Here is a 25147-nt window from a genome sequence, read left to right on the forward strand (position 1 = left end):
ACTTCTCACCAGTCACCACCAACACCGCTATCCTTTGACATTGACTCATTTTGGATGCAAACGATATCGTCCTCCACCGTCCTTCGACCACTAGTGATGTTATTAACACTATTATATGAAGCAATTAATAGTTAGTATGTATGTATGTATGTATGTATGTATGTATGTATGTATGTATGTATGTATGTATGTATGTATGTATGTATGTATGTATGTATGTATGTATGTATGTATGTATGTATGTATGTATGTATGTATGTATGTATGTATGTATGTATGTATGTATGTATGTATGTATGTATGTATGTATGTATGTATGTATGTATGTAATGTCGGTTGTAGTATAGTGGTGAGTATTCCCGCCTGTCACGCGGGTGACCCGGGTTCGATCCCCGGCAACGGCGCAAATATCATTTTCTTGGGTTAACATTTCCCAGCCAGAACATCTTTTTAGGGCCCGACCCAAATTAGTATGGGTCTCTCCCACTGTTTTAGCCGAGATTGTTTCTAGGCCCTAGAAAATCAAATTGTTTCTAGGCCCTAGAAAATCAATCTCAAGACAGACTGAGGAACAAGTCAAAGTGTCTTAAACTACATCTGGACTCATAGCATATTATGGTGTAATTTTTCAGATTGGGCCCAATGGATTTGGATTGTTAAAAAATGACCCTAAACATTTAGCCCAAAGACATGTGTCATATAATGCAATCCCCAATTACTTTTTTGCTGAATATGCTGATGAAACTTTATTAAAAACAAGAAGAAGAAGCATCATCTTGTTACTTGTTTGGGATAAATGGTATTTTTAGTTCATAAATAGTAGTCATTATAACTAAGTCCACTTTTTTTTTTTTTTTTTTTTTATGTGATAACTAAGTCCATTTGAATGTTAAGATTTAGAAATTTTCAATATAATATCATATTGTTTGGTTGAATTGTCATTCATAGCGTTGTGTTGGTTAATTACTTATCATTAATAGTACATATTTAGGATTCGTAATCATTCTAGTGATTTCTTGACTTTAAAAATGGATGGAAAGACTATTTTGCTATTTGCGATGGATGAAAATCTGACCGATTGACTTTACATGTCTTTTAACACTCTGTCTTTGCACATATATTGCTGAAAAAAAGCTACATTAATGATATATTTATAATACTTTCTAATTTAAGTCGTAAGTTTGTTGTGAAAATATTATTAGCGTAATATTTTTTTATATTTATAATAAATGTGATTAATAGGTTTTAAGCATTTAATAAAAAAGTTGTGCTCTTTTTTTTTTCACATTTATGATGGGATTTATTCATTAAATTTATGATAGCGCTTACTATAAAAACAAGAGAATGAGACATTATTTCTTCGTACGTAAGAATTTTCCTCCAACATTACTCACCCACAGGATAAGTACAGAGGAACTTACCCTGAAACCCAGGCAAAATCCAAAGTTTAGAAAAATGAATGTTACTCAGAATATCCTATTATTGGTTGCAAGCTCCATATGTATATTTTCTTTTTAAATAATAGACCAGTGGCGTGGGCTAAAGCAAAACAAGAAGCAAAAAATAAAAAATAAAAAATCGCGTAGGTTAGAAGCGAAAGAGGAGGGAAAGACACCTACCTTCGTCGCTACACTACTCAACTCAACGAATCTTAACCAAATTCAGAGACTACTCCAAATCCAAAACCAAAAACCCAAATTCTACCGCACAATTAAAAAAGAAAAAAGAAAAAAAGAAGAAGAGTCAAAGTCCTAAATAATTTTACAGTTATACACTCCCATCACTCACCGTTTCTCTCTTTTTCTGATAAAATTTTGGGTTTAGCTAGCTCCGATATGAGATGAGATGAGATTCTCTATCCTTCAAATATCTGGAATCTAAAATAAATTCTCTACAACTCTCTTCGACTCATCTCTCTCTCATGGCTACTCTCTCTGCTTTCTCTTCTCCTCCATGGCCAAACCCAGATCCAAACCCTAACCCTAACCCTAACCCTAATTTTGTTGACTCCTTTTCTGACCACTCTTTTCCTCTCGATTCCGACTCCGATTCCCCCTGCCGCAAGACCCGATCGAACCTCCTCATTCTCAGGACCCCAATCCCAACCCTAACCCTAACCCTAACCCTACCCAGAACCCGAACACCCAAAACCCGTTCACCTCGCCGCCGGATTCGCCGCCATCGCCGCAGCCGAATCTTCTGCACCTCTCGTTCAACCAGGACCACGGTTGCTTCGCGGCGGGAACGGACCACGGCTTCCGGATCTTCAACTGCGACCCGTTCCGCGAGATCTTCCGCCGCGATTTCATATCCTCGTCCACCGATTCCGCCGCGGAGGAATCCGGCGGCGGCATATCCGCCGTGGAGATGCTATTCCGCTGTAACATCCTTGCGCTCGTCGGCGGCGGACCTCACCCTCAGTACCCGCCGAACAAGGTCATGATCTGGGACGACCATCAGAGCAGGTGCATCGGCGAGCTGTCGTTCCGGTCAAACGTGCGGTCCGTGAGGCTCCGGCGTGATCGGATCGTCGTCGTTTTGGAGCAGAAGGTGTACGTGTACAACTTCGCGGACCTCAAGCTCCTTCACCAGATCGAGACCATTGCGAACCCTAAGGGACTCTGCGCGGTCTCGCAGCAGACCAGCTCGCTCGTTCTCGTCTGCCCGGGCCTTCAGAAGGGACAGGTTCGAGTCGAGCACTACGCCTCGAAGAGGACCAAGTTCATCATGGCTCACGACTCCAGGATCGCTTGCTTTGCACTCACCCCCGACGGTCACTTGCTTGCCACGGCTAGCTCTAAAGGCACTCTGGTCCGTGTTTACAATACAATTGATGGAACTTTGCTCCAAGAGGTATGTGATTAGCGCATGAGCTTTGATACATACATGAGCTTTAATTGTCCTCGCTTTATCTTTATGAATTACATGCATTTGGAATTGCGTGATTGTTAAAGCTTTTGGACTGATTTAATTAGGAATGTGACTGAATGTGTTTAGAGTATGAAGCTTTAGCCAAACAGTGGTGTGGTAAATTAAAAGTATAGCCTTTGTTGCTGGTGTTGAACTGTTAATTGTGTAATTTGTGACTTTGTATGAGCTTTGTGAGGGAAATATCTTAATTAGATACTTGATGTGATTGAAGGCATTGGGATTAGTACAATTTGTAAACTAGAAGTATGTTAGGCAATGCAATTTGTCATTAAGCTACAGTTGCATAATGGTCAATTGCTAGTGTAACTGTTGAAGGAAGGTTAGGCTTCATGGCTTTGAGCTCAGATTCTTTGTAGTTCACAATGAAGTAATTGGTTAATGATAAAATAAAAAAAATGACATGGAATATGCTGTATTTTCTTAGAGTGAGTTCTATAAAGGAATGGAAAGGAAAGAAATCTATAATTTTACTTTTATGCCTTTCACATTTTATTTGTCATATCTCATAATAGGGCCAGGGGCCATTTTGGTTTTTGGTTAAGGTAATGAAGTAGTTTGATGTCGGTTGATACTAGTGTAGAGTTTTGGGGTGTGTGTGTATATACATAACTCCATCCAACTTAGCATTATAGTAAGAATAGACCCATATTATCTCAATACATATGATTTTGTACCAGTCAAAATAGGCTGAAATAGCTGGTACAAGTCAAAATAACCCAATATGATTTTGTACCAGTCAAAATAGGCTGAACATTTTATTTCAGTAGATTCGATTAGTAGTTTAACATATGTTGCTAGTGCCATCATGTTTGATGTGGTTAGCATGGAAGGAACACAACTCTTGCATCTTTAAAGATATTGGGAGGTCCCTAGATCATTTGAAATCTTTATTCGTACCTTGTTTGAGTGGTCTTTGACCTTGGGTTTTACATATTGTACTTTCATTTTTTAGTTTCACAATTCTCTTAGCTTTTCTGTTTGATACTTCATAATTTTTTAAGATCCTTCATGTTCATTTTCATGAACATGAAGTAATTCTCTTTGCAATAAAAATTTGTTACTTGTAAAAAAAAAATGTTGTCTATGCTTTTGGATATGAAGAATCTTGAAGCTTTGAAACATATGCTGGGCCTGGAATGATTTTAGCATGTATGCTGTCTGAAATTTTGAATGAATAAATGCAAGGGTAGGAGTGATTTTATCGTGTATATTGTCTAAGAATAGTTTTCTATAATTTAATTACTCATATATCAAACATTAGATGAAATTTTTGATGGGAGGATAAGTTGAGATATTTGAGTGGCATGATAAGAGAGTGTATGTAATAATATGATTTTTTCTTTTGAGAAGTAAGAAGGTGCTTGTGTTGAAGTTAAAATTAAGAGGAAGTCATTTTAGATGTTTTAAGGTACTGAAATGAAATATTGATGATTTTTGCCTATTCTAGGTCTTTGAAGAGATGGGATCCCCCATTACTTCTGTTGAGTTCTTTTTTGGGATATTATTATTTTTTTAGTGGAATTCTTAGATGTCAGTTATTTTAGTTCTTAGTTTTCAGATAGCTCTTTTATGGTTCCCATGTACTTGGGCTTTGTCCTTTTTTGCTCTTTAATAAATTTATTACTAATAAATTCTATTGTGCTGCCTTGTAATCTTTGGTTGTTTCTATGGAATTCTTTTTTTTTTTTTTTTGGTTGAGAAAAATGAATCATTTTCTTGTGTTTGGTTGACTTTGAAAATAAGCAAAAATACAATTTTTTTTTTTTTTTTTTTGTGTAGGCGCATGTGGAAAATTATTAATATTTCTAAACAAAAATTTTTAATTCACAAAAAGAAAACCTAAATGGGAAAAAGGCCTCTGTTTGGGCCATTGGGAGTCTAAAATGGGAAAACATGACCCAAATTTGGTATCTACTCAAAAAAATAGATGGGAAAGCAGTCTGTTTGAGGGAAAAAAGTTATTTGTAAAAAAGTCAACTGTTGGACTACATTGATAGTATACATTAGGGCTGTCCATGGGTCAGGCGGGTCGGGTTTTTGCCCAACCTGTAACCGACCGGTACAAGATCGGGTGGGTGGTTTTCTAATCTGCAACCGACCCGTAACAGTAACGGGCTCGTCAGTTTGGGTTGCCGGCGGGTGGCTGTTGGTTCGGGTGAACCGATAATCACCAGAATCTGTCGAAACATGGCGAGACCTCGCCAGATCCCGCGAGATCTTGCCAGATCCATCCAAGATCCGGTGAGATCTTGTCGGATTTGGCGAGATTTCTGCCAAATCGTGTGGAGAAATCACTGGTTCAGCCAGATCCAGTGTTTTTGTGCCAAAAATTGACGGATTTAAGTGAAAAAGTGGCCGGAAATCTGGAAAAAATGGCTGGAGTTAATGATCTTTGGGCGGGTCGTGTTTCACGGGTTTTAGAGGAAGAGATGCGAAACCAACCTGCTGGCATCGGGTGTTTGACGTCAGGGCCTGAGTCTGATCACCAGAGCCGTTGGATCGGGTGGTTCCGGTTTGGATCCGGGCAGATTGGGCGGGTGGGCGGTTGATTTGGACGCCCTAGTATACATTATTACATTATGATAACAGTCAATCTATGGAGAGAGAGAGAGAGATTCAGCTAATAGGGGCGTTGCCGTTGTAGATTGGTGCTATATGTGTAAAAAGAGTGGGGAATCGGTGAATCATCTTCTTCTTCATTGTCCTATTGCTTATGAATTATGGTCTATGGTGTGGGCTCTATTTGGTCTTCAATGGGTTATGCCGCATGGGGTCTTTGATTTATTTTCGGGTTGGCAAGGGTCTTTTGGTGGGCATCGGAGCATTGATTTATGGAGGGCTGTCCCACATTGTGTCCTATGGTGTATTTGGTGAGAACGGAACTCAAGATGTTTCGAAGGGAAGGAATGGTCTATTTCAGAAATTAAATCTCTTCTTCTCCACACCTTGCTAGAGTGGAGTTCTTCCTTTAATCTTTTCCCTTGTTCTAATTTTTAGAAATGCTTGATCTTTGTAATTTTGTGTTTGATGTACTGTTTTCCACGTACACCCCTGGTGTACCTGGCCTTTTAATTAATACAATTCCGTTATTTATCAAAAAAAAAAAAAAAAAAAAGATTCAGCTAATAGAGTTTATTTGTAGCAGTTTATTTTGTATTTAACATTGCCCTATATTGGGCTTCTTTCCATTGACCACAAAATGTCTCTTTGTTAACTTGCATTTTCCTTCGTACCAAAACGTCAGAAAATGTGGAAAATGTTTTTTGTTAGTCTAATTGTCAGTTAAACTTAACCCTAGCTGGACCCCCTCCCTTGTAATTGTAAGGAGAGAAGGGGAGGATGGGACCCCTAAGTAAACTTTTAATCTTACTCCAAAAGGAGTACTCGACTTGTAATGTAGATTAGACACTTCTAAAGTAAAACACATGCTCCCTCGTTAGCAATGTGGGATTCACCCATATGGACTAGTTTTTTTTCTTTTGCTAAGTAGTCAAATTATGTGACCCTTAATTCCTAGACTGCTAGTTTCTTAGAATTTTGGTCTTCCTCTTTTGCATATTTTGATTGTTGATTGAGATCTCTTACCCAAGACAGGCCTTGAATTAGGAAAGGATGTTGTATGTTGGGTTCTGTACTGCTTTTTAATCTATATTGTGTTTAATTTTTTTCTATGTACCGTGAGGAAGTGGATTCCCTTATTAAATTTTTAAATTTATGATTTCCTTAAAATTCTTCTTCATATCGATGTTGACTTATAATTATGCATTTTAAACATCTTTAGGTATATTTTGAAATTAATTGCATATTGGATGTAGGTAAGGAGGGGTGCAGATAGGGCAGAGATCTACAGTTTGGCATTCTCTTCAACTGCCCAGTGGTTAGCAGTCTCAAGTGACAAGGGAACTGTCCATGTTTTTAGCCTTAAGGTTAATTCTGCATCAGCAGGGAATGACAAGCCTCGAAGTGCATCTGATCCAAATCTTGCTGTTACACAGTCAAGCACATCTCTCTCTTTCATCAGAGGTAAAGCACCTCTTTCCCATGTTTTGTTTGATATGATTTTGCTGTTATTACTTTGAACATTAGTATTTTATTCTTTACAATTGAGGTTATGTTTGGATGTCCATGATAATATGAATAATTTATTTTTTGTTGCTGGAATTTGAAAGACTTAATATATTTAACAAAGTGGAATCCACAATCCTCACCTCCGCAAATAAATTGGAGCCCTTAATGGTTGATATTATGTTTCCTTTGATGTCATGGAATCATGGTAAAGATAATTGATAATTTCAAATGCCATGTAAAAAGAAAAGAGAATGTTCCTACTTTTTTCAATGTCATTTTATTCTCTCAGATGCTTAATGATAATGATGATCACCAAATTATTAGAACATAATTGGGGTGAATGGGATTTTGATTATGAATGGAAAAAGTTGGAGCCCCCTTGGTTGAAGGGGGCGGTAATATCTTGATCCCAATTAGGCAATTTGCAATTGGTGGATCAAAATTCTTTTCATTGAATCCAAGTCTCTTTAACTTACATTAAAAGAAGGGTGGCTGTATTCATTTTTTGTATCTATAAGTGAGGGATATAATTTTTTAGGTATGCTTTCATGGGTAAGGAGAGTGTCAATCAGTTGTTGGCAATCCTAGTGGATGTTCCTGGGCAGTTTGCGACAACGTTGCTATAACATGAAAAGCGAGGTGTGGGGCTTTTGTGATCACGGTGTACATTGTACAAGGGGAAATGAAGGTAACATGATCGTCTAAGGATGGAGAGGTAAAAATTTTGGTCACCTCACTCATAGTGGAAGGAAACAGGCAGAAATTGTGGGAAGGAAATCTATTTATGTGTGGAAAGTCCACATGGATCCGTTGAAAAAGGTATTGGGCCAAGCCATTACAAAGCCTAGCTTACTCAAACTCATGTGAATGGACTAATGGCCCAGAATTGTCAGCTCAAGACTCAGGAAGGTAAGAAGCCTTTCAGTTTATCAATCATGACAGCCCATTAAGACATGAAGAAGGCCAGGAAGGGTGGGATTCATTGTCAAATCACTCTGGGCTGGAGAAACTTAATCGGACCCATTAATTATGATACAAATAAAGGAGAGGGAAGTGGAGCTGCATCAAGAAGGATTTGGGGGCTTTTACTAGTTATTAACTTATTATGCAGCTAAATTTTTTATCATGGAATGTTGGGGGTTCTGAATAACGGGGAGAAAGGGGCAGAAATAAAATCTTTGTGGCTGGAAAGTGGATATTGTTTGCCTTTTGGAGACTAAGATGGAGTCTGTCTACAAATTACTTAGAAGTATTTGGGGAACACCATTTGTAGATTTGGTTCACTTAGATTCATTTGAACATCTGGTGACATACTGTTTTTATAGAATAGAATAGTTGTTGAAAAAGTTGTAGTAGAGGTGTACACCATTTCATGTAAATTTGGTGTAAATTCTGCAGGATAGAAGAAGATTTTGTTTGGGCTGTTACTGTAGTTTATTGTCCTACACTCAATGCCAACAGATGACAACTTTGGGAAGGGTTAGTAGTAGTTTTAGTTTGTGGAATGTGCCTTATAGTTATAGTATAAGGGGGGACTTTAACATAGTGCGGTTTACTAGTAATAGGGAGGCAATTAGAATTTACCTTGGTGATGTGGGATTTCTTTGAGTTTTTTAATTTCAAGCTATGTTGGATTTACCTTTGGAAGGTGATGCTTTCACTTGGTCAAATAATCATGTTCATCCTCTGTCTAGAATTGACTGAGTTTTTGTTTCTTCTGAGTGGGAAGCACACTTTCCTAATTTGAGTCGGAGACTACTCCTCTGTTAGATAATTTCCATATCATACTTTAGTAATGTGAGGGCTCTTTCATGATATTAATTAAGTAATTAACTCTTGAGTCCCTATTGTGTCATGTCCTAGTTTTTCAAAAATTGTTGTGTTCTGTGCTTCCTAGCCTCTGCCCTTGATTGCAAACAATACTTTAAATTAGAAACTGTTTTAACCCTAGAGTGCTTATTAGTGGACCTTTAAAACCATACCACTTTTGTTGCAACTTGACTTCACACATTGACCCAATGAAGTAAATCTTGAATGGACAAAATCCTTATTGCCATTGTCTAAACCCTTCATTTTCAAATTTTGCATGTTAGCTACCTGTCAACTTGAAGCAGCCATAAAACACTAATCTTTTGCCTTTTTTTTGGGGGGGCTACTGCCAAAGTATGTTTATCTCTTTTGGGGCTCTGGATCTAACTTAGCTTTGTGCTTGCAGGAGTTTTGCCCAAGTATTTTAACTCAGAGTGGTCAGTTGCCCAGTTTCGCTTGCCTGAGGGTTCCCATTACATTGTTGCTTTCGGTCACCAAAAGAATACAGTGGTAATTCTTGGCATGGATGGGAGGTAAGACTATAAATAAAGCACGAATTCTTATTCAATTTAGAGCATCTCCATTAGGCTCTCTAAAGCCAACTATAGAGAGCAAACACACAAAAAAACCCCTCCAACAGCCTCTCCATCTCCAAATTTTTTTTTAGATTTGCTACAGTAGCTCTCCATGCATGGAGAGCACTATAGCAATTAATGTAGCTCCTCTAAACAATACCCTCCCTTTAAATATTACCCGGTTGAATAAAAAATTATTTTTTTTCTCTTTCCTCCCTTTCTCTTTCTCCCTCACTCTTTCTCTCTTCTTTATCTCAATGGCTACAAAACGCAAAATACAATCCAAACATGAAAATAATTTTTCTCTTAAACCAAATGAAATCAGAAAAAAGAAAAGAAAAAAGAGAAAAGAGAGAGACCTGATCATGAGCAAAAGAATTAATTCAGTCTCAATAATCACAACCAATTAAAATATTTAATTTTCACTCAATAATCACAACGGTAACAATAAAACTATTCTTGATCTTTTCTCTCAAACATCTCTAAACACGGTCTCAATCAAACATTCACAACGGCTACAAACACAATAATCATTTCTCTTAAACATCTCTAAACTCAAGCATAATCAAAATACAAACTTAAAAACACAATCTTAAAATTAATCAAATCATAACAAAAAAAAAAAAAGAAGAAGAAGAAGAAGAAGAAGAGACAGAAGCCATTTGACGCACGGTGGAGCAAGCAAGCAAGCAATCCACGGTGGAGCAAAAAAGAGACATTGCCTGCCTGTGTCCTTTGATCAACGGTGGAGCAAGCAATCGCTTGTTCTTAATTTCTCTGTTTCTTATCACTAGTGTTCTAGAATCAAGTAGAAATAGAGAAAGTAAAAAAAAAGGGAGAGCTAGAGAAAGAAATAGGGACTTGGAGAAAGTGAAAGTGAGATCCGGAATGAACTAAAAAAAGAAAAGGAAGGGTAGATAGAGATGGGAGTGGGATAGGTGTGTGGTGGAGAAAAAACCAAGAGAAAAAAAGAAAAGAAAAGAAAAGTATGGATGTAATTAAGTTTGAAAAAATAATATAAAAAATAAGAAATGCTACCACAATATTTTCACAATAAATTTTAAGTAATAGATTGTTATTAGCTAATATTGGTGAGTAAAAAATAATTTTAGTGGTGAGTTCAAATTAGAACTAGTAACAACTTTCCACATAAGATTTTGATATGATTCTTGTGAAAGTATTGCAAAAAATAGTGGATATAATATTTTTCATTGAAAAATATAATTGTTGGGAATGAATATAAGAAAAATAAATGATGATAAAAAAGGAATAAAGAATGAATGAAGAAATAATATTTAAATGAGATGGAGAAAAGGATAGAGAGTTTATTGGAAAGTGTATTTGAACTGTTCACTCTTTAAACAGTACAAAAATTTAAAGAGGTTGCTAGAGATGCTCTTAGGATAACCATTTATATGTTACATAATATAGGATGCGTACTATCATTTAGGGGGTTTTTTGAAAAGAAGTAATGATTTTTTCTGAACCAATTTCTTTTGGTGGTTGACTTACCCATCTCTTAATTGTTTCAATTTGCAGCCATCACTGTAGAGTAAAATATATCTCTTAAAAAGTTCACTGTTGACAAAAGATTAATACCTGGAATTAGCTGTGTATTTTTATTTCTTTGAAATCGTCTGGATGATCGTTTGAGAGAGAGATTAGCAAGAATAGATGTGGAATCACAGTATTTCTTTTGGTCCTGAACACATTTTAATGAGTTTTTATGATAAAAAGGAATTCTCTAACACTAATTTCTTATATGTAATTAAATTCATTTGCAGCTTCTATCGCTGCCAGTTTGACACGGTGAATGGAGGCGAGATGACGCAGCTAGAATATCACAACTTTCTGAAGCCAGAAGAAGCCTTCTGATACTTGATGTGTATAATTTATTTCTTGGCTACATATATAGCGTATTTTTTCTCTTTGACTTAGGATATGGGTATCATGCTGTAAATATGAGTGTAAATTATGCTACTTCCCAAAAATAAGGGAAAAATTCCTATAATATCTGTATGCATCTGTTCATAGCAAAATTTTCAATGCAGGTGGGCATGCTTGGAAAGTACAAAGATTCTAGTGTAATTTAAAAATGTTCACTCAATCAAATTTATATGCTAGTATTTTTACCAGTTTTAGTGCCGTGTGGAGGTTGAGTAATAGTTGCCATGTGCTTGATCGTGTGGTGTATTATACAATTACAGGGCATTTCATCTGTCAGTGCTGGTTGGCCATACGCAAGTAAGAGGTGACAACCAAACACTGCTCAATTTCATAGAGCTATGGCAAACCACAGAAACCTTGTCCATATAAAAAATATTGAGTTTTGTTGTACCCAAATCTAGGCTTCTTGAAACAATCCATCAGAAATGACTGTTTTCCTCGTAGTTAAGTGATATGCTTATGGGAAATTGCCCTATTAAAGGTGTACTGGGATCTGGGTTTCCTCCGTCTCTCTCTCTCTCTCGCTCTCACATTGCGAGGGAAGTTAACCAATTTAACCCAACAAGTGAAAGTGATGAAGAAGTCCTGGCAAACATTGCACGTTTGAGTTCCGTGGCAATGTGTTGGGTGAATTATTTTTTCAATTCAAAATTTTTGGTTCTATTGTTTGATACAGGGTAACTTGTGAATTTAGATGTTGTCAGAAAGGAGCTTCTGAAATTAAATAATGTGATTCTCAACCTATTTCTATATCTATGGCCAAAAGAACGGTTACGTGTTGCAAATTGTAATGATGTGAGTACTGAGTACTGAGTCCCGATGTAGCGTCACTGTTTTGGGTCCGGAAGTTTTATAGTATTTTCTCTTGGAGCTGTGTGATTGCTAAAATTATTTGTGAGTTTGCCTAATTTATTTGTGAATAGCGTCACTGTCGAGTTTGCCTAATATTATTTGTGAGTTGTGACATACTAAAATAAAATAATGGGTGCTGCCCACTGAGGTATATATATATATATATATCTTCTTTTGTTTGTGCTTCCAAAGTTGGCCTTCAAAAAGAAATCGTCACATAGAGGAGCTGTGAAAATTGGAGTGGTTCACTGTATCGATAACAATCTTGCTCTTGCTCATGCTCGTACTGTCAAATATATGAGTTCAAATCTTCTGTCTCATCAATTGTGCTTCATTTTATACTCCATCAATAAAACTTGGACAACTAGCCCGTCTCATTAAATGAGATAATTCTGACTTTAATAAGAGAGGCTAGTTATCTCATTTAATGAAAAATGTTAATTGTCTAAATTTTATTAGTAAAATATGAAATAGAGCACAGTTGATGAAACAGAGAATTTAAATTCGTCATGTATCACAGTAGAGCCGCTTAAAGTGCCGATCTGATGCATCTTTTGTCTTTTTGTTTGCTAGGAAAGATATATGGGAATGGAAGCGTCACAATCAAATCCCACGTGAAAGTTGGATGTGAAGGTGTGATGGCTTCCCATCACCAACACGGCAACACCAAATCCTCAAATCTCAATAACGTATACGCAATGTCCATTATGTACCATCTTTTGTCTTATACACTACCCTTTGTCGTGAATTTCTCTGCATCTCACAACCTTTTAATATACTATTTTCTGCCATTCTCTTTTGGTGGATGATAGAGTGGTAGATAAATAAAAAATAAAAAAGATGAATGATGTGAATGTGATTGACAATTAATCAGAATTTTGCACATAAAATAATTATGTGAAAATACTGCAATAAAGATGATGTGGTCTTAGAATATGTCTTCTTCAATGTCCAACGAGGAAGAAATATGTCTAGTGGTATTATTTTATGTGTAAAGTGTTAAAACTATCTATGAAAAAAAAAGGTAAGTTGTTTATGTAATAACACATGCTCATAATTAGAGCTGTATTTTCACATAAAACAATACAACCATGAAAGTTGTGTTGTACTAAAAAAAAAAAAAAAAAAAAATCAAGGGATTAAGTGTTAAACAATTATGGTTTACACATAAACAATATCATAGGGAGCTAAAGTGATACTCACAGCATCAAAGGGATTCCACATTTTAGGCGGAAATTACATAGGGGTTATGTGAATTTTTCCTTTTATTATATTATAATTAGTTGGCTATAAAAGATACGTTGTTGTAATTAAAGACCAGATGTGTTGTGGGAATTAAAGACTCGTAAAAGAGTATGCATAGAACAAAAAACTAAAACATGCACAAATCACAATAAAGTTTAATGAGATTTGGACAACTTCACGTCTACATCTAGGGAAATGCTTACCAAAGTACACTAATATAGATTACAACAATTCACAATCAAATATACTAAAAGCATTAGCCGTGGGAATGCTAATGCTATTTTATTTTACAGTTTTAAAATCTCATAATTCTATTATACAATCCCATTTTACAATACATGCACATCCCAAAACTCTATTTTTATTAAAATATTATTCTTTAATTTTTTTTTATTATTTCTTTCCAACCGTCATCAATCACCGCACCACCATCTTTTTTTATTAAACTCTATATCATCTATCACCACACCACCACCTCCACGGCTCCACCATCATCAATCACCACACCACCACCACCACACCACCACCAAAATGCTTCAACCTAACTGCTTCAGCCTCTCATCATACACTGCCGATCAACCCCGATCAAAACTCACTAGAATCCCATCACCACCAAAACAACCAAAACAACCCCGATCATCATCATCAATCAATCAGGCCGCGCCTTCACGGCTCCACCATCATCAATCACCACCAAAACAACCGAAATCCCACCGCACCTCCACCAGGCACACCAAAATCCCACTGGAACAAAAACCCAGACACCGTCGATCAACCCAATCACAATAGGAGAAAAAAAAAAAAAAAACCCAGATCAACCCCGATCAAAACCTAAACACCGCCAAATCCCACTGGAACAAAAACCCAGACACCGTCGATCAACCCAATCACAATAGGAGAAAAAAAAAAAAAAAACCCAGATCAACCCCGATCAAAACCTAAACACCGCCACCGTTAGATCAATGTTTCCTCCATCTCCGATCAAAACCCAGACACCGCCGATCAACCCCGATCACAATAGGAAAGAAAAAAAAAAAAAAACCCAGATCAACCACCCCGATCAAAACCCAGACACCGCCGCCACTGCCGCCGCTAGATCAACGTTTCCTCCATCCCTAATCAAAACCCAGACACCGCCGTCACTGCCGTCGCTAGATCAACCCAGCTCAACCCCGATCAAAACCCAAACATTGGCGAGAATCACAGCATCGGCGAGAATCACAACCCAGATCAACGTTTCCTCCACTGTGATGTGTGATGTTGATGTTGGGAGGAAGATATGGTTTGGGTCTGAAGAGAGGAGAGAGCAGATGAGAAATAGATAAGGAAGAGAGAGAAGAGAACATGAATAATGACAGAGGAGAGAGAGAGATTCTGGAGGTGAAGAGCTTAAAATATATATATATATATTTTTAGAATACTGCTACAGTACTATTCTACCTTTAGAATGGTACTGTAGCAGTATTGCAAAATAATTTGCAATACTGAGGTATGACATTCTTTGATGCAAAGCATTTTAAGGCAAAAAATGCTAAATTCTCCCTAAATATGGCATTAGCATTCTCCAATGCTAATGCTCTAACAAACAAAACATACTCAAAAAAATTGCTAGAACGAGGTGTGTTGGTAGGAGTTTCGATTTGGGTTATATTTGTAGGTTTAAGAGTTGCTTGAATCAAGTCGTGCGCTTCGCAAAAATGTTGTACCACGACGTGGATAACCCTAACACACCTAGGGGGTGCCCCACATCATGAGTTTTGCGAGTTCAAGTTTGCCGGGTCAATGATCACACGCGTGAAGCTTTTTCTGTTCCCAAAAAAAAATAAAAAACTCAAAAAATTATTTTTGGATTTGAGTAGAAAGCTGCAAAAATTATTTTTGGAACATTGGTGCTTGTCAGGTAATTCCAACTTTAGGCCTTCAAGCAGTGTGCCTAGGAGATGGAGGAAGCCTAGTCAGGGGAACCTTGAAACTAACTGTGATGCTGCTATGGGTGACAACTCGACATAGGCTGCGGTAGGGGCTTTGTTGTTTGCCAATGTAAAAAAGGTCGATACCAACATCCCAATCCAAGTGGAGGCAGAAGCAATTCACTGGGCAATCATTTTGGCAAGCCGATTGAATATACACAATGTTGGAGTGGAGAGTGATTCTGCACATTGCATTGATGCAGTCAAAGCTCCCAAGCAGCGTATCCCCTGGAGGCTGCTTAATTTTGTTGATGAAGTTCAAACTCTTGCGGTGCATTTTTTTTTTTATTAGATGTTAGTTGGGTCAATCGTGATAGTAACAAGGCTGCTCGTGTTTTGGCTAGATGGACTCTTAAGAACTCTGTATATCTTTTTTTTTTTTTGTTGGAAGCATCCGCCCCCTTGTGTTTAGCCGAAGTTATTGTAGGAGAGGCTACTTCTTAGTTGTTCTTTCTTTTGTTGCAATAAATCTTGTTTTTCAATTAAAAATAAATAAAAATCCCAAAAACTAACGAATATTAATAAATATTACTAAAACAAGGCAACACAAAAAAAATAAATGATTAAATTACAATTGAAGTTCTTTCAACAAATTTTGATAAATTCTGCTTGTTATTTCTCCAAATCTTATGAATTTTCTTTTTATTTATTAATTAAATATGTATCAAATATAAAAAAGTAGGAAGACCTTTCCAATTCATTGCACATATTAGCAACTAGTAGTGTAATAGTAAAATAGAAACATTAAAAGATTTTCTAGAATTTTCACTTGTGCTAGCATTAGAGGTGTTCGCGGTGCGGTGCGGTTTTGGGCTATTTTTATCACCGCATTTTGCGGTGCGGTTTAACTAAAACTATAACTGCACCGCACCTTATTTTTGCGGTTACATATGCGATGCGGTGCATTTAAAGTTTAGTCAAAACCATACCCGTACCGCATCTCATGTTTGTGGTCACATATGCGGTGCGGTGTATAAGATGCGGTTTGAATGAGTTGAAGTTGGTATATTTTTCAAATTTTAGGCTTTTTTTACTCAGCCCAAAACTAATTTTTCTCTTTGTTTTGGTCTAAGTTTTAGATTATTGAGCTAGTTTTTCTTTATTTTGGGTTAGCTTTCCTAATCAACACTTGCTAGGATTATCAAACTTTTTTTTTTTTTTGGGAAAACTAGGGTTATTAAACTATTAATAATATATTTAATATTAAAAATAATTAAATATATTAATATATAGAGATGGTGCGGTGCAGTGCGGTTTGTGTGGTTTTCTTATTATAAAATCGCAAACCGCACTACACCGTGCGGTGCGGTGCAATATTACTTGCGCTGCATGCGGTTATGCTATTTTGCGGGTGGTTTTGGTGTCGTTTGATGAACACCACTGGCTAGCATATCAGCTTTTAAAAGCTCTAATTTTTTCATGGTAGCATTTTAATTTTCAAATTATAGAAGGTTTGAATTTTGAGTGTCTCATTGTTCATGCTTGTAAGTTGGTATTGAAAGTTTTTTTTTGGGCATAATGGGATTCTTAGATTAGTTTGTGTTTCTGGGAGGATTAAGTTTGCACAAAATTATTTATAATTAGGACACTTGACATAAAAATGAAGTGCAGTTAGAAGGACACATGACACAAAATTAGAGTGTAATAAGAATAATTCATGTAATAGTTTCATATAACCCTAAAATTAAAATGATACCATAAAAAAAAAACCAAAAAAAAAAAAAACATAAGTTTCAAAAGCTAATATAGTAGGACCAAAGAAAGTTCTAGAGAAAGTTTTAATGTTTCTATTTTACTATTACACTACTAGTTAATTTGTGTGAGGAATAGGAAAGCTCTTTTTTATTTTATTTTATTTATTTTAAATAAATAAATTCAATACATATTTAATTAATAAATATTACAAAATAAAAAAGAAAATAATAAAATTTGGAGAAATAACAAGCATAGTTTAATCAGAATTTTTTGAGGTAATACAAGTTTAATCTAATCATTTCTTTTTGTTTCATAAATAAAATCATTTATTTTTGTGTTTTGTTTTCTAATTCAACAGAATGGTATATATATATATATTTTTTTTTTTTTTTTTGATTTTACACACACATAACCCCTGCATCATATACAGGGATCTAACTAAGAATAACTACTATATATATATATATATATATTGTTAGAACGCAATTCGGGTACCTGACCCAAATGATAAATGAACTTAGACCCAAAAAGCTCAATACACTGAATTTGTAGAAAGTGAGTTGAAAAACTGGGCTTTAATGAATCAATCAACAAATAAAGTGGATTCAGATGACAATAAAATATAGATAGACTAGTTTAATTTAAAGAAAACTGTCCTTGGCACAATTCGAGGAGATTAATTCTTATTTATTGATTCTCAAGTTTGATTACAAATTCAGTTCTTGATTGCTACAGTGTTTCTTTCTCTATATATTTGATCCCTTTTTTCTTAGGGGTCTTTTACATTATATATCTCCATTTGAATGATCTTGGCTCTCCATTTGTTGATCATTCAGGCCACTACTTGAGTGCTTGTCTCATCTGACACCCTTTCTGGCCCTCTGTGAGTTGGGATAGCCAAGACAGTACTATTTAGGAGTCTTATCCACATAAATGTAGCTAGAAAGTTAGTTGCAGAGCATTCAATGCAGTGGCAGCAGCTTTCCCTTAGATATTTCCTAGCTCCCATCATTCCTGTACATTTATAATGCATGTCTTTATTAATAGAATCTCCTGGAATGTCACCCTGGATGATAAGAGGCACATCTTGATCTTCGTTGCATTTAGCCGAGCGGACATTCCTCCTCGGGCAATTTCTCCCAGCCTCTATAGTCATAGTTTGCTCGTGAAGTTTGAAGTATTACGTTTTCCTTGTTATTGATCTATTCTTGAACCATGGAGCCTCCACGAATAAGGCCCAAGGCCCAATATACATTTGAGTCTGCGTCCCCACAATATATATATATATATATTTACATCTGTGTGTCAGTGTGAAAAATTCTACATAATAAGTAACATATCATACATAGCCATGGTTAAATAGAAGTAATATAAATTTGAATTGATTCTTGTTATATTTTCCATGTTTAGATGCATGAATTTGCAAGTAAATATAATTGACACAAAATCAATTATTTTTGGAAAGACACATGTAATGAAATTGGAGTGCAATTATAGAAAGACACTTGGTTCAAATTTGAAGTGTAATTAGAATCTAATTTGGATTTTTATTGGGTTTTCACTTTAATATTTTACTAGGTTGTGAATCATGTTTATCCATAGAATCGTTCAATAGTAGTGATGATGAGGTGATCATCTTGGTTTTTGTGCTAGTTTTACAAATAGGTGACATGACACCACAATTAATAAAAGGGGAAACTGCACTTTACTCACCTATGGTTTGGCCCGTTTTAACAATGCCCACCCGTGGTTTGAAATTTGTCGCTTAACCCACCTGAGGTGACCTTCGTTAGACCCCCGTTACCCATCTCTCCGTTTTCACCGTTAAAAATTGGGGTAAATGTATCTTTTTCATTATGTTTTATGTCTCTCTCCTCTTTTCTCTCCTTCTTCTTTTTCTTCACAATCAAAACCCAAAATTGTTCACATCCAAAAAAAAAAAAAAAAACCAGAAATGTGCATTTAACGTTTTTACCCAATGCCTATTGCAATTGCCAAACATATTTTTACAATGACAAGAAAACCAATATACCTACAGTCACAAACAAAGCCACAAATCCATGTGAACATACACTCACAGATTCACTAGTCTTCCACTGCTAAATCCAAAAATTGACTACTTAATTCTTCATAAAACAATCACAAAATAAAATACAAAAATTAAGAATAAATGGTATCCACCGGTTTGCTGGATTCTATCTTTACCCTAGGCTTTCTCTCTCTAAAACTCTAACCCCTTCTCTTTTGCTGGGTACTCTAAAAAAAAAAAAAAAAACCCCAGATTTGCAAGTAAAAAAAAAAAAATCTGCAAACCACCCCCCCCCCCCCCCCCAGCAACCTAGCAAATCCAACTCCACAGCCAACTCATTGAACAAACAGTACTAATGTTAACGGCACTATAAGCAATCTCTCGCAAATAATGACAAGCAGCGTTGCTTTACCTTGAGAGAGAACTTGAAAAATAGTAAGAGTAGTTGGTACAGTACTAGTCAAATCCATGGCCATAGCCACCACAATTTTTGTGCCTCTCACTTCACCTATTCGCCACCGCAACTCACTCACTTTCACTGGATCTTCTTCTTCTTCATTGACTATTCAATTGAGTTTCCCTAAGTACAATATCGCCGGGCTATGCCTTAGGTTTCGCATTTCAGCGTTTGCTGCTTCTTCCATGAGCATCCAAGCTCCATAGAAGGCCTCGACTGCTCTGACGTCGTTTCTGGACTGCCCAAAACCCCAGACTAGGAAGAAAAACAAAGAAACAAAAAAAATAAAAAATGAAATTGTGAGATCGGCTGAGTTGCAGGGCAACTTGATTGTCTAGATTGGCTAAGATCGAAGTAGTGGAGAGCGGTGGATTCAAATTTTCTGGGGTTAATGGATTTATGGATTTCTTTTTGTTTTCCCTTGCTATCTGGGTTTGTAATTTTTAAACAGATTTTTTTTTTTTTTTTTTTTTTTACGGCAAGATTTGATGTATATTGTTGGTAGTATATACATCAAGAGGGAACCAATTATTGTGTTGATTGAACAAGATTCAGGTCATGAATGGGATTTGGGTTTGAAGATTGATTTCTAAGATGGTGAGAGAGAAGTCGTTCTTCGTTATGTTGCTTCTAATTTTGTTTCTATTGTGGTTTATATAGTAAAGGGGATTTTTTAATGGAAAGGACTGATGTGGGTAACGAGGGTCTAACGGAGGTCACCTCAGGTGGGTTAAGTGACAAATTTCAAACTATGGGTAGGCACTGTTAAAACAGGCCATACCATAGGTTGGTTAACTGCAATTTTCCCTTAATAAAATTAAAATGGACACTTGGTGCAAAAAGAGACTACAATTAGAGGCTAATTTGTATTCAATTTGGATTTTGACCGTGCTTCAAGATTTCAACTTTAATATATTTGTAGGGGAAATTTTTGTAGCCCAAGCCCAAAAGGTTTGGATTATGAGCCCAATGAACCCAGAACAATGAATTTGTAGAGAATGGGTGAAAGAACTAGACTGATTGTGGACTAAGTAATAGTTAACTATGGTGATAGGAAGGAACTGATAAAAAACACACTTCACAGTCTTTCAATTTGATGTTCGAAGAGGAATATTATTCAATGAAAAATCAATACAACACTCTCGAAAAGTCCCATTCTTCTCTAGAAGCTCTTTCTTTATATAGCATCCTCCCCATCATCTTCATCGTCCATTTGTTCTTTATCTAAGTGTTCACTTGAGTATGTGTCACGTTAGATTTCTTCTTTAGCTTTCTGTGAGTGGTGATAGCTAGATTGACACTGTTCAGGGGTCTTCTCCACATTAATGCGGCCAGAAAAGCAGATGTAGTGCATTTAATGTGGTGGTGACAGTTTTTCCTTTTAGATATTTCTTCATCTTTCTTATCTCCAGGCATGTCCAAAGCTTAACCAGATTGCTGAAGTCACTAGTAAGCTCATTCGAACCCCCCAGATATTTATTTGACCAAGAATCTCTACATCCGAGGAGAATGATCTCTTCGGAACGATGATGCTCTCTTTGGACGTATTTTCTTCACTCCCAGGCACCTTTCTTTCATGCGGAATACTCCTCAATAATTTTCTCCTTTTCAGACATACAGTAACCTTTACATAGGGCTTTGGGCTCAATACATAAGCTTGAGTTTCTGCCCCCCACAATAGCCCCTTAAAATTTTAATTTTTCCCTCGCATCGGAGGAGAAAAAATAAGATTTTGATTTGCTATGAAGTAAAAGTCAAAAATACAAAAAATATCTTAGTTCACACGTGTAGGAGCATAGATTTATGCGCTTCATAACTCCTGCTGCTGTTTCAAGATTCCCAAAGCGCTATTAATTACTCCAGGCGGCGTTCTGTCTTTACCATCTAACGGTGGACTAATGATCTAATGGATGTGGTTCTTCCTCAAAATTTGGGCGGGGTAACTCCTACCCCTTTTTTTGTCTCTATATAAAGCCCTAGAGGAGGTATTTCCTCCTTTACTTTACATATTCTCAGACTTTCCAGCGAACAAAGGCATTCAAATCGACCAAGCTCTACAATCATCAAATCCAGAATCTACAAGCATCTCTACAAGTTCAAAGATCATTTTTCGATCTTGTTTGTGTAAGTTCTCATATATTCGTCTTTTATCATCTCCTCGGACACCTTTCTTGGCCTTCGAGTAGTCGCCCCCTAGTCACTGCGTTTAGAATCCCTCATTTCTCGTTGTTTAAGATGGGTAGATTCCAGTATCTAGTAGACAGCCCCGCCTAGATGGTGGAGTTTAGGGCCACATACCGCATATCTGAAGATGTGGGTTTGAGATATTGCCCCCCCCCAGAGAAAATATTAACAGATCAGAAGTCGTGTGAAGTAAAAATCCCCATCATCGCCTTCCTGGAAGGAGGAATGACTATTCCTATGGGCCTCATCACCACTAACTACCTTCGAAACCATAGGCTTAGCCCCGAGCAATGTGCGCCCAATGTCTTTAGAGTCTTAGGAGCCATCGATGATTTGAACCGCCATCTAGGCTTGGGACTCACTTGGCGAGATGTGGTACATATGTACAAGTGCCACAGTCAGAAAGGAGCGGGATATTATTTGAAATCCCAGTTCGATGCTGTTAGGCTCGTCTCCTGCTTTCCTAAATCTAACAAAGGGATGAAAGACGACTATCTGATTGTCTCGGGCGCCTGGCATGATGGTCTTCACTGAACAACCCGACTAGGAGAGCCAGGTGAGGGCATCCTAGATTTAGGCTTGCTAACAGTAGACTTAGGATTGACATTTCTTTGCAATTTTTTCCTCTCTGTCTTGTTATTATCAAGTTTCTGACTAAATTTTGTTGTGATGTTGACAGATAAAAATCACATCTCTCTTCGGCTGAGTCTTACTAACACCGCCACTCTTAACTATCTGTTACGATCAGAAATTTTTGTGAGTGAAGACAGGCAACTCCGGTCGGTTCCCCTTATTCTTGGTTACACGCGCCTAAACCATCCGATTTCCAGCTGGTCGGAAACGTGATAAGACAAGGAGACTATCGCATCAACTGAATCGACGTTGCTTAGAAAGATTTCTTGGCTTCGTTCGATCTTCCCCCGGTGCCACATCCAAACCCGCAGGGTGTACCTCTGCTCATCCAGCCCGTTCAACAGATTCCCCTTGAGCCAGCAGCAGAAGGTGAGGGTGTTGCTTCTTCGACTTCATCACTCGAAGAGCAAATTGACAAATTCACCTTCGGAGAGGCCTCAGAAGGGGTTCAAGTGATACGCGTTTCGGACGCCGAGGAGGAAGTTGACTGGTAATCTAGTGTTCGCCCTCATATCTTAATAACAGCTATTCCAGAAGTCTCTTCGGACAAAGAAGACGATATGGCAAGTTTGAAGGATTTGATGAAGAATAGGAGTAAGAAGACTGGACCCAAGGATACTGGGATGTCTCAGCCAGTTGTCAGTCTCCCTCTACCACCTCCCCAAATTCCCACTGATCTGGACCTAAAACCAATGCCAAATATGAAGAAGAAGAGGCCCATCATGATCGAGGAGGAGAGGTAGGTGGTGCCTACAAAAGGGGCAAAGTAATAGAAGGTGGATAAGGGCCAGCGGGGCAAAAGGGCTTCGTCCACCGAGAGCCGAGACGAAGCTCTCAATGTTGAGTTGCGCCGAGGGCTGCGCACCTGGTCCCCCAAACTGGAGCTAGACGGTGCTCCCATCCCTTGGGATACTTCCCTTAGGAACTACCATGGGGGGAGGGCAGGTTTGCTTGCTGAAGCCTTGGAGCAGCCACTCCTCTTTTTGAAGGATATGGAGTCTTACAGGCGCTTCAGCCAGTATGAACTCTTCTTATCTTTCAAAAGAGATTTGGCCATGGTAAGTGAACCAGTACCTTCTTTTTATTAAAATGTTGATCAATTAAGTTAAAAAATTCTTTTTGCTTTGTATTGAAATTCTTTTTACTATACAGATCATCCAGCAGGTTTACGTGGCTGAAGAGTGGAACAAAAGGACCTTTAATGAGGCCCAGGCCGAGGCTCACACTCTGTCTGAGATCGAGAAATCCTTGGGTAGTCTGAAGAAAGATTACTCTCTGCTGTCCAAACAGCTGAGAGATATGACAAGCCAAAGGGACAATATAGATGCTGGCCTGAAGACTGCTGAAAAGCAGGCCGAAGAACAACGCAAGCAATTGTGCATGACCGAGATCCATCTGGAGACAGAGAAAGAGACGGTTAAAGGTCTTCGTGTCGAGCTAAAGAAAGCCAGGGAAGCTGCTCAGTTGGCCGAGAAAGGGGCTCAATTGGCCAAGGAAGCAGTGGAGGCTGAGAGATAGGCAGCATATACTCTTGGGGTGGAGGAGACCCAACTCAGACTTACTGAAGAATTCGTGAAGGTCTGCAGGGAGTATTGTGATGTGACTTGGGAGAAAGCCCTTGATGCTGCTAGGGTTCCTCCAGAGGCTGACTTGAGACAACCTAAGAGCATCTTCTACCAGCCAGATGTTCGCGAACTCTCAGAAGATTCAGAGCAGCTGGTAGTCGACCAGACCCTTCTTGATCCTACCGAGGCACCCCAAGAGTCTGGTCAGATTGGAGACCAGGGCAAGCAGGCTGAAGATCAGATTAAGGATGTTGCCACCCAGCCCAGCCATACTGCTGACCTTTTGGCTGCTCAAACGAAGACCTAGACGCCTAGGGATTTCTATTTTGTACTTGTATTAGTTTTTAGTTTAGTTTAGTTTAGTTTAGTTTAGTTTTTTTTTTTTTTTTTTTTTTGCAATGTATTTTTCTTTTCAGTTAATGAAGTTATTATTTTTAGTTTAGTTTAGTTTAGTTTAGTTTAGTTTTTTTTTTTTTTTTTTTTTTGCAATGTATTTTTCTTTTCAGTTAATGAAGTTATTCTTCTATTTTCTATTTTCATTGCACTTGTTATGAGATTTATTATTGTAGTACAGGCAGATTTAACAACAATATCAAATTAGTGATGTAAACGTCTTATTCAAATACTAGAAGGACAAGATCATACAAGAGTTATTAACAAACATAAGTTGCAATGAATAATGTGAAAATATTATGGATTTTCTTGGATTCTTGGACTATTTCAATATTTAAGACTACAAGACGAAGGTATTTAAACATGATTCGTTAAATTTAAACTTTGATAATTTAAATTTGTAAATGAGTGTTAACTAACCCGAATCATCTGGTCCGAGGACTTCAGACATGATTGGGTTTAAGTTTAAACACTTAGAAAACTTGTGAGCGAGTGTTAACTAACCCAAATCATCTGGTTCGAGGACTTTAGGCATGATTGGATTTAAGTTTAAACACTTAGGAAACTTGTGAGCGAGTGTTAACTAACCCAAATCATCTGGTCCGAGGACTTCAGGCATGATTGGATTTAAGTTTAAACACTTAGGAAATTTATGAGCGAGTATTAACTAACCCAAATCATCTGATCCGAGGACTTCAGACATGATTGGATTTAAGTTTAAACACCGAGGAGAGGTCCAAAAATTTTACATAATAAATTGGCACAATGATTAAAGTAAAGACTTGATTAATAAT

At 37.2% G+C, this 25147-nt stretch overlaps 1 protein-coding gene and 1 non-coding gene across 2 annotated transcripts; both read left to right on the forward strand.

Moving 5' to 3' along the window:
• Positions 1–331: 331 nt before the first annotated feature.
• TRNAD-GUC (transfer RNA aspartic acid (anticodon GUC)) lies at positions 332–404 on the forward strand. The gene has a single exon. It is a non-coding gene; the product is annotated as a tRNA-Asp (tRNA).
• A 1127-nt stretch (positions 405–1531) lies between these two features.
• LOC112004773 (autophagy-related protein 18a) lies at positions 1532–11518 on the forward strand. The gene is given in 5 exon segments (XM_024037001.2): positions 1532–2051; positions 2054–2853; positions 6747–6954; positions 9215–9341; positions 11168–11518. Coding segments are annotated over 5 exon segments (1356 nt in total). The 5' UTR covers positions 1532–1921; the 3' UTR covers positions 11259–11518.
• The last annotated feature ends 13629 nt before the right edge of the window (positions 11519–25147 follow it).

Source organism: Quercus suber, unplaced genomic scaffold (assembly GCF_002906115.3).
Source record: "Quercus suber isolate HL8 unplaced genomic scaffold, Cork oak 2.0 scaffold_216, whole genome shotgun sequence".
Classification (NCBI taxonomy): domain Eukaryota; kingdom Viridiplantae; phylum Streptophyta; class Magnoliopsida; order Fagales; family Fagaceae; genus Quercus; species Quercus suber.